The following is a 10,267-nucleotide window of genomic DNA, read 5'->3' as shown; positions in this document are numbered from 1 at the left end:
TGTGGCAACTAATACTGACGTTTGTGCACATATTTATCAGCACAAAAAGGACTGTAGGAAAAGAATTCGATCAGTATGGTCTTAAAGGGCCGGGCGGGCCTCTAAGACTTGCATCCCAAGTAAGTTTGTATTCCTATTCCCATGCGTTTCATGCTAGGATCTCATCATTACGTCTGTTCTTTATCAGCTAAAGGATCGTATGAAACTTCTATTGTAAGACAATTGCTAATGTGCTAGATTAATTACCAATATTCCCAGATCTATAACAACAGCTGAATATGCAGAACACTGAATTCTAAAATCCCTAATCTCATCTTCATAATAAGAACCGCAAGAGCATATATATTAATGTAGTCTTGCACTCTTGCATGTGAATTACGACTTCAGGAGGGTACCAGGTGGTGCAGGCTGAGGCCGGCGAAGGAAGCAAAGGATGGCAAAGACTGGGACGGATCTTCGTAATAACCTCTCTGGGCTGTAGCCCATAGGAAAATTTCTACCCAATCAACTTAATACATGTATAAATTATATTTTATACAAAGAAAATAGTAAATAGTCCAGCCAGTTTTCCCTCCCTCTCTCAACTAACGTTTCTAACTTCTATCATTGTAATTTCCCTCTTTACTTTGGATTGTTATGTTATTTAGTTATTTTTTTGACTACCCACTATTGGTTATTAACGGACTAGAATGGATTGAAAGTCATGACAAACTTCTACAATCAAATACTAAATTATTTATATAATTATCATATAATTAGAGAAAAATCTATATACATATGTCTTAATTATATCATACTCGTGTTATAGTCGACCATTTGTATCATGCTATATTCGTATCATTTGAAAATATTTTTAAAAATTTTGTTTATACTTTTACCATTAGCACAGTTAAATTTTTTGTTGAAGAAAATAGAGAAAAAACACTACATACCTTTTATAATATAAAAAATATTATATGGTAAAGTTAGCCCAGGGTATTTCAAATTCCTGGCTCCATCCCAAACTTTCTCTTTAGTTACCTTTTTACTTTATTGACTGGTTTATTTATCTCTACCCTTTACACTTCTTCAGCAACCTCATCGATCTTTACTCGATTCTTTTGGCCACCCTTTACACTTCCTTACTCTTGCGAGCGCAACACACTTGTTTCCATATATATCTTTGTTCTAGGAAAAGATCACTTAATTGAAAATGTGACCGGAGATATTCAACTTACAGTCGACAAAACAAACAACAGCATTATGGATTTAACGTTTCTTTCAATTTTAGACCTAGGTAGGTTTTAATAAATAAAAACTCATACAACTGCGATGTTCCATTCTTAAAAAGAAAGAAAAGGTTATGTATAGGAAGTAATTATAGTGTGTGTATATATATATATATACACAATCCCCTTCCAGAGTGGGATCCCGTTTTGAAATTAAAGTGCGTGACTCCTTAGTTCGCTCACTTTCAGATTGTATTTCCACATCTCAACCGTACAATATCTAAAACACAGTGTGTAGATCATTCATGCAAAGTTTCATCAAATTTGAAGATCATTTGGGTACCGAATTAGATTAAATAAATCAACAAAACAAAAGTTGTCCAAACAGAACCGTTCGTGTAAATTACAATTACGGAAGCTCAAATGATCTTCAAATTTGATGAAAGTTTGCAGGAATGATCTACAGACTGTATTTTAGACATTGTACGGTTGAGATGTAAAAATACGACCTGAAAGTGAGCGAAATAAAAAATCTCGCACTTTAATTTTAAAGCGGGATCCCACTTTGGAAGGGGACTGTATATATATATATATGTATATATACATATATATATATATATATGTATATATATGTATATATATATACAGGAATTCTCAGGTGCGGACGTCCGCACCTGAGTTTTGGTGCGGATTTCCATTTTTGCACTACTTCCTGATTGAATTTCCTCAAACTTCCTTCTAGACATATCTAGATCATCTTGTGTAGATCATCTCTGCAAAATTTCAGCCAATTTGGTGATCGTTAAGGCCCTCAAAATTGAAAAACAAATCTGACGGACTGAATTCTGTCCGGCTCATCATCTCCATTTGTTTTTCGATTTTGAGGGGCTTAACGATCACTAAATTGGCTGAAATTTTGCAGAGATGATCTACACAAGATGATCTAGATATGTCTAGGACATCCGCAGCCGAGAAGGGCTATATATATATATATATAGACACACCTCCTCTTTGAGCTAGCTTTTGATCGAAAGTTAGCTGAGGCCTCCTGGTTTTTGTATGATGGAAAACAATGGTAAATATTTCTTTATCAACAACAAAGGTAAATATTGAGAACTTGAAATCTTTTGTTTCTTTCACACCTACCAATGGTTTTCATATCTCACTTGGCTTATTGTAAATTACTGCATATAAGATTTAAGCACCACTAGCTGGAAATGAGTTCACTCATACCACAAAACAAATCTAGTTACTACGTATCAACGTATGTCAAACCTCAAATCCATGAAAATGACAGCATATTAAACATGCGACTCAAATATTGGAAAAACAAAATATCTTCACATAAGAAATATCTTGACAACGATTTCATGCTGTGATGAACTTCACAGGATCAAGCTTTGCAGGAGAAAGACCAGGATCAGCTACAATAGCAAGAAGATCTCCATCTTCACCATTCAAATATGCCTTCAGAAAAGCCACAACAATTCCGCCCACAGATTTCCTCATTAGGTCCTTGGGACCGCTTCCATTCTTGCACAAACATCCCGACAGGGCTCCAACCAAGCCAGGTGGGTCGTCGTCCAACATGTCCATGTGACCATAGTCCTTGGCCACAAAATGTGCACATGGAGGTTTGCTCTCGTTGAAGAACTCCTTGTGGTTCACACCATCGGAAGCGCACGGTTGCGACATGCAATCGTTCTTCTTTTCCGGTCCAAGGCCAGTGCCAATCACCGCGATGGGAATGTTAAGGTCGAAAGAGCAGGGGACATAGGTGAGGATGTGGGGGTTAGTTCTGCAATATTGGTTGGCACCCGCTACGGGGTCAATCCCAATTAGCACTGAAAAATCAAGGGACAAAGAAGCCTTGGCATGCCCAAGTGCTAGTGCAAATGCTGCTTTGCCTCCTCTGCTATGGCCTGATAGAGCAACTTTGGTCAAGTCTGCGACAACGTTTTCAGGCAGAAGAGATTGAAGGCCTTGTGGTAACCAGTTCACCACTTTTGCAGTTGATTCAATTTCTTCAGGTCCAGTTGAAGGCACCAAGCTGTATAACTAAAAACTCAATTTCAGTTTAAAATTTTAACTATGTGACAATAAAATGGCGATCATTCCATACAAATGTTTTGTAGATATGATTTATTATGGAATGCAGTACAACTACCCGGGAATGAAGATAGTAGAACAATTGCATGCCTTGAATAAAATAAACTGACAAAGAGAATATTTGAGACTGATATATATGCAATATTTTGCGTGACATGCAGTCTTCATACCTGAGGTCCAACAGCTATGAATCCATGAGAGGCTATGTGTTGGAGTATCCCTTTGTAGAAGTAGTTGCGGAGGTAGAAGCCATGAAGAAGCAAGAGTACTGGATAAGTTCCGTTTACAGTTGGTGTCGCAATTAACAAAGGTTTTGGAGGGGCTGAGGAATCGAAACAGGAGGAGAATGGTGTTTCCTCTGTAATGAACTTGAAGGGGAGCTTTCCTTCATCAAAAACAGATGCCATTGGGGATCCAATATGCAACTACGCGAGTAATACTATGTAAGCATGTATATGAGCTATGATCAATTCGATCTGTTTCTATAGTACTGAAACTTAGAACCACAAGAATGAAAATGCATTCTGGCAAAGGTCTACATCAAAGTAAGCGTATTGTAGTACGGTAATTCTTCTTGGGCGCATTGGGTGAGAGGCTGAGATTATTTGACGTATTTCAGATGATCAGACCAATATATATGTGAACTAAAACCCTACTCACCCCTACACGTACACATTAAATTCAAACAAAACACCAAAATATTGTACCAAGTAAATCAAGAACAAAAAGAAGAGCTGGAAGAGATCTTATATTAGTGAATTATTGTAGGAAGATAAAGACATCCAACTTGATTACAAATGTGGCTTGATTTTTCTATCTTCCATATCAAAAATACTCATGTCCATGACGGCTCCTTCTTCTGGCGATTGACTTCCATCGATCGTTTGTGAAGTAAATGCAATTGGCTTTGCAGCCACAAGTGTCTGAGACCTCGATGGAGATGATGATGCACTTCTGTCACTAAGGAACAGTGACCTATTCCCCAAGTTCTTTACCTCCGAATATTTGAAGACATAATTTCCTCTTCCAGGTAACGCCTCAACAACCCTAAAGCTTGTCACACTTGATGAATAGTTTCGTATACGGTAGCTTCGGCTGTGGCACTCATACTCTATGCCTTTAAATTGCACATATCAAAGGACCACTAGTAAGGCTCCTGCTGATTCCACAAGATATGTTTTGTTACGACCTGGTAAACAAGGTGTCACTGGCGTTGGTCGAGCACCTCTCATCATCACTTCATATCTGCTCATCATCACTTCGTATCTATTTACAAGTTTTCCTTGGTAGCTTTTGATCTCCATGATTTACAAGTTGCACGAAAAGCAGGACAATCTTCCAAGAAGACGATTCTGTTGGCGATGGATACAACAAGATCTGGAGGGAGGTCCGACCAGTCGGCGTCCATCCTGATTAGGGTTCCAAACAAATGATGGTTCTTTTCTAGGTCTTATATACCAGGGTGTTCCTCTGGTCATTGTTTATGGGCCAAGGTTTTCCAATTAGTGTAAATTGGAAATTTTCAGAATCCAACAAATCTGATACGGGCCAAGGTCATGGAACCTTGGATTTCAAATCTGAGACATCCACTAGTTCCTCTTTTTTTTGAGAAAGAAGCCTTTGGGTTATGTCTTGGAGTAGAAGAATTAGCTACCTTGTGGCCAATTTGTGTACTCAACCACACACTAGAGAAAAATGGAGCTCGATTGTGAAAACTGAAGTGATTGATTGCTTAGAGTTTGTTTGTTTTGGTCAAGAGAAGTCTCTTGATTAAGAGAATACTTTCTTTTCACTCTTATTATTGCGCAAACAAATGAACGATGACATTTAATTAGGCAACAAATGCTTAATGTGAGCAATTTCCCTCATATTTTTGGTCGATACTAGTTTTCAACTTCGCCTAATAGGATGCCTTCATATTTCTATAATTAATCAAAGAATGATATGATTATTCTAATAAACTCTGCACTAAACTTCACTTAACATTCCGGCTGCTTCTATTGATAACATTATAAAGGTAGGAAGAGCCGCCGAGGTAGTAGGCCAAAAACAAAACAAATGTAGGCTGAGGAAGCAGCAGACTAATTAGTAATTACAAACAGGTCAAAAAAATTGATGAGAAAGAACCAGAAATATTTTGTTCTTGGCCTACCAAATTACCTAAAAATATTACAAAAAAAAATATATATATATATATATATTCCGAGGACCCTCACATTGTCAACGACTTCTCTCATAGTGGAAGCAGAACCCCGAGACCCATCCAGAAATTTCCGCACGTGCCACTCCCACATACTCGAACCGCCTCGATCTCACACGTGTGTACCCGACCCATCGCGAAGCCTCCAACCGCCACCCCTTTACTTATTTACGTCTCAGTTTTTCCCTCATTTTTCTCCAACAACCAAATCCAACTCTCACCAAAAAAAAAAATCCAACTCTTCTTCTTCCAGTAATCTTGATCCTCACTCCAAAACCAAGATGTGGAACCGGAAAGGTGACGTGGAATCCGGATCAGCGCCGCTGTACCCCATGATGCTCGAGAGCCCCGAGCTCCGGTGGTCCTTTATCCGCAAAATCTACTCCATCATCGCCGTCCAGTTGCTAGCCACCATCGCCGTCGCCGCCGTCGTCGTCTCCTACCATCCCATCGCCAACTTCTTCGTCAGCACCGGCGCCGGCCTCGCTCTCTACATCGTCCTCATCATCACTCCCTTCATCGGTACCGTAATCTTCTTCTTCATCTTTCTATCTCATTCGTTCTGGTGTTGATTTTGTAAGCTTGTTGTGAAATTAGGGTTTCTGGTTTTGTTTTTCTTGCAGTGCTGTGTCCGCTGTACTATTACTACCAGAGGCATCCTGTCAATTTCATCTTGCTTGGGATTTTCACCATCTCTCTTGCCTTCGTCGTCGGATTGACTTGCGCTTTTACTAGCGGTTAGTGCTCCTCATCTTTTTCTTTTTTGTGTAAATTTCGATTGGAAATGTTTAATTTGGTAATTGAGGTTCAAGATAGGAAACAAGTTATTGTGAACAGTGGAGTAAATTGGACTTTAATTCCAGTTGGGGCTGACATTGTGAACTTTTTACAATTTTACTGTAATTTTCGATTGGAAATGGTTGATATGTTAATTAATGTTCAAGATAGGTTGAAGTAATCTACTATGTGAGTAGTGTTAGGGTAGGTAGAGGATCAAAGCAAACTAGGCTAAACAGTGGTTCGAGTAAATAGGAATATAGGATTGTTACTGTGTGGACTTGAATTCCAGTAGGGCCTGACATTTTTACTGTAATTTTCGATTGGAAATGGTTAATATGTTGATTAAAGTTCAAGATGGGGTGAAGTAATTGTCCTATGGGAGAAGTGGAGTAAATAGGGTTGTTCTTGTGTGGACTTTAATTCCAGTTGGGGCTGTCATTGTGAAATTTTTACTATTATGTTGGAGTAAATAGGATTGTTTTTTTGTGGACCTTAATTCCCGTTGGGGATGACATTGTGAAATTTTTACAATTTTATTGAATTTGGAAACAGGGAAGGTGATTTTGGAGTCTGCTATACTGACCGCTGTGGTTGTAATTGCTCTCACCCTGTACACTTTTTGGGCTGCAAGGAGAGGCCAGGATTTCAACTTTCTTGGTCCGTTCCTGTCCGGAGCATTGCTCGTTCTCATTGTGTTTGGTCTGATTCAGGTATGTTGCGCTTATATGGACCTTATTTTGTTTTGAATTCAATGTGTCTATGATGTGTTCAGGTAATTGACTTTCGGGTTTTTATTGATTGGTTGCAGATTTTCTTCCCTCTGGGTAAGCTCTCTGTGATGATATACGGGTGCTTGGCATCAATCATCTTTTGTGGATACATTGTGTATGACACGGACAATCTCATCAAGCGCTACTCTTATGACGAGTACATTTGGGCTGCGGTTGCGTTGTATTTGGACATCATCAACCTGTTCCTTGCTTTGCTCACTATTTTTAGAGGTGCTGACAGTTGAGAAGATGGATCTCTGCATATTCTGTGTGTAACTTGTTTGTCCTGGTTACGGTGTAGGAGTAATTGTGAATGTCATAAGGAACTGAAACTCTTCTCATCACACATCAATGCATAGTTGATTACTTGATTTCACGGATGATCATTGGTTTTTGCTGGTATATAATGTAGCTCATTGAATCATTACTGTTCATTCTGTTCTAGAATTGGAAGTTAAATCCCTTGCCTCGTAGGAATGTCTGTGTGACGGCCAAGCAAAAAGTGATGAGTGACTACATTTCATCTAGTTTGCTCTCCAAATTTTATGTTCCCCTGTTCGTAAAGGAGCAAGTCCAGTTCATATTAGGATTTGGTTTTCCATATGTTGGCAGACAGAGGTTTCCATTTTGTGTCTTTGCCCTCTTATTTAAAGCCTGCTCTTTCTTCTTATCACACACACAGTTCCAATACTCGTGCACAAACCCACTCGTCTAATTCTAGTTCCCTTTCTTCCCCAATCGTCTAGTTCTAGTTTCCTTTCTTTGGCTTGGTGATGATGAATAATGTTAACGACTTGGCCGTCATGAGCATGGTCTTTGGGGCTCAGCTGCTCGGCACCGCCGTCTTTCTGGTTAGCACAGATAGCGGGAGAGGGGACTTGAAGTTGATGTTCCCAACAGTTGGAGTCTTTTTTATCACCATATACACAATCTGGGCAATGACGAGAGGTCTCGGTTTCAACCACTATGGTTTCAACCACAAGGCACGCACCCTTGTGGTGCTAGGAATGTAAATATTATATTAATAATATTAGTTTCCTAATAAGTTACTATGTATCATGTATATTAACTCTATTCTTAAGGATGAATGTATTGTCAGAAATTCCCAAATACTTTTCCTTGCCTTGTCTATTTGACTTAGTATCAGAGCCGAGATCCTCTCGAACTTGGTTTACTCTTTCCGCTGCGAATTCAAGGTTCTTTGATTTGGTTACCTTGTTTTTTGTTTTTTGTTAAATTGGTTGTTGGTTCTTCGGTTCTGGGTACACAGATGTAGATTGGGCGGGTAACATCACAGATCGTCGATCCACTTCTGGTTATTTTATATTTGTTGGTGGTAATTTGGAAGAGTAAGAAACAAAATGTGGTGGCTTGTAATTGTTCTAGTGCACAAGCAGAGTATAGAGGAATGGCTAGAGGACTGTGAGATATTGTGGTTGGGACATTTGCTAAGAGATTTGGGGTTTAAACAGAGGAAGGCTATGCCTCTGTATTGTGATAATAAAGCTGCAATTGAAATTGCACACAATCTTGTTCAACATGATCGTACTAAGCATGTGGAGGTAGATCAACACTTCATTAAGGAGAAATTAGATGGACAAGTCATTTATTTCCCGTTTGTCCTTATAGAGGAGCAGTTAGTTGATATTCTTACAAAGGCTCTCTCAGCTAAGGCATTTCGTGACTCACTTGACAAGTTGGGCATTTGCGATTTGTATACGTCAACTTGAAGAGGAGTGTTGACGTGAGTCACGCACCTTTGTGGTGCTAGGAATGTAAATATTATATATTAGTAATATTAGTTTCCTAATAGGTTACTATGTATCATGTATATTAATCATAGCGAGCTGAAATTTGCATTCCCATATTTGCAAACCACACTCTCTTTGTGCTACTTTTACAAAATTACCCCCTACTTTTCCCACACTTCCACGTGAAACTACTCTCTCTCTTTCTGGGTTTGTTCTGATAATCTCATCTGCATATGTTGTTCTCTATAAAGAAACCAAATAAGGGTGAACTGATGAAGTTTTGAATAGAAGGAAGATAACTGATATCGTTTGGGTGGAGAGGAAGGCTATCAAACTCTATTTTCTCATGAAGCTGGCCGGGTTTATCAAAAAGAGAGAATCAAGTTGCAGAGCAGTACTCCTTAAAAAAAATGTATAGAGCAGTTGAATCCAATCTCCTCACTAATTTCATTTCTTCTTTGCCATCTATGCTATCCACTTCAACTCAATCTTCTACCATAAACAAATAAATAACTTCATCATTATCTCCGTCAAACACACCCAGCAAACCAAACAAATCCTATTTGGATTTATGGCGTTTATGACCAATTCAAAACTTTCATATTTCAATTTCCAGAAATTGAATACCTATGACCATCTTCTCCTCTAAATTTAAAATCAAATTTGAAAGACTCATGCCCAGCAGTGTCCCAAATGAGCTTGATGAGGCGAGACTCGCCGCCGATGGTGAGGATATGAACAAGCTGGAACTGCTTGTAATTGCAGGACCAAGCATGATTTCCCTACACCTGTGTCACCGATGATGATGTACTTGAAGAGGTATTCGTAAGACATGGCTGATACGATGTCGTATTGGAGGAGGAGGAAGGTGTTGATGCTTTTCTGGCTTTGGTGTTTTTAGCACTGAGGGTAGTTCTGGAAGAGAATTAAGAGAACTAAACAAAATAATATTAAACAATTAAAAGGGAGTGTGGTTTGTAAATATGGGAGTGAAAATTTCAGCTTCCTAATCATATTCTTAGGGATAGAATGTATTATCAGAAATTTCCAAATACTTTATCTTGCTTTGTCTATTTGACTCTATGGTCGTCTCTGGCTTTCAGGCTTGAAGGGTCTCCTCGGCTTTGCTCTGATACAAATGATGTTCCCACTCCGTAAGATTGGCATGATGATATATACGGGGCTGTGGGACTGAGCCTGTTGCCTTTGGGCATTGTATACGCGACCAGTCAGCTCATCAAGCACCACCGCAAATTAGACCATGTCTTGGCTCTAGCACGTACATCTTCGCTAGGATGTTAAGTGTTTTTTTTTTTGGGTCTTTTTTTTTCGGTCAGGAAAATACTTGTGTCCGGACTAACATGTACGTATGCGTCTGGACTCTCTCTTATTTACATATTTTTGTTAATGTAAATTATAATCTTAACCGTTCAAAAGTTGGATTAACCG

At 38.9% G+C, this 10,267-nt stretch overlaps 2 protein-coding genes across 2 annotated transcripts; one reads left to right on the top strand and one right to left on the bottom strand.

Annotated features, from left to right (window-relative positions):
* Nucleotides 1-2,295: 2,295 nt before the first annotated feature.
* Nucleotides 2,296-3,774, bottom strand: LOC101306192 (chlorophyllase-1-like). Its single transcript, XM_004290582.1, has 2 exons — nucleotides 3,488-3,774; nucleotides 2,296-3,266 (listed from the first exon to the last, which is right to left on the bottom strand). The coding sequence occupies exons 1-2, from the start codon at nucleotides 3,722-3,724 to the stop codon at nucleotides 2,577-2,579; spliced, it is 927 nt and encodes a 308-aa protein (XP_004290630.1). The 5' UTR covers nucleotides 3,725-3,774; the 3' UTR covers nucleotides 2,296-2,576.
* Nucleotides 3,775-5,711: 1,937 nt separating this feature from the next.
* Nucleotides 5,712-8,130, top strand: LOC101305902 (BI1-like protein-like). The gene is made up of 4 exons (XM_004290581.1): nucleotides 5,712-6,039; nucleotides 6,141-6,254; nucleotides 6,850-7,007; nucleotides 7,106-8,130. The coding sequence occupies exons 1-4, from the start codon at nucleotides 5,799-5,801 to the stop codon at nucleotides 7,310-7,312; spliced, it is 720 nt and encodes a 239-aa protein (XP_004290629.1). The 5' UTR covers nucleotides 5,712-5,798; the 3' UTR covers nucleotides 7,313-8,130.
* The last annotated feature ends 2,137 nt before the right edge of the window (nucleotides 8,131-10,267 follow it).

This window comes from Fragaria vesca, linkage group LG2, assembly GCF_000184155.1.
Source record: "Fragaria vesca subsp. vesca linkage group LG2, FraVesHawaii_1.0, whole genome shotgun sequence".
Lineage (NCBI taxonomy): Eukaryota > Viridiplantae > Streptophyta > Magnoliopsida > Rosales > Rosaceae > Fragaria > Fragaria vesca.
This window is presented reverse-complemented; position numbering and strand designations above follow the sequence as displayed.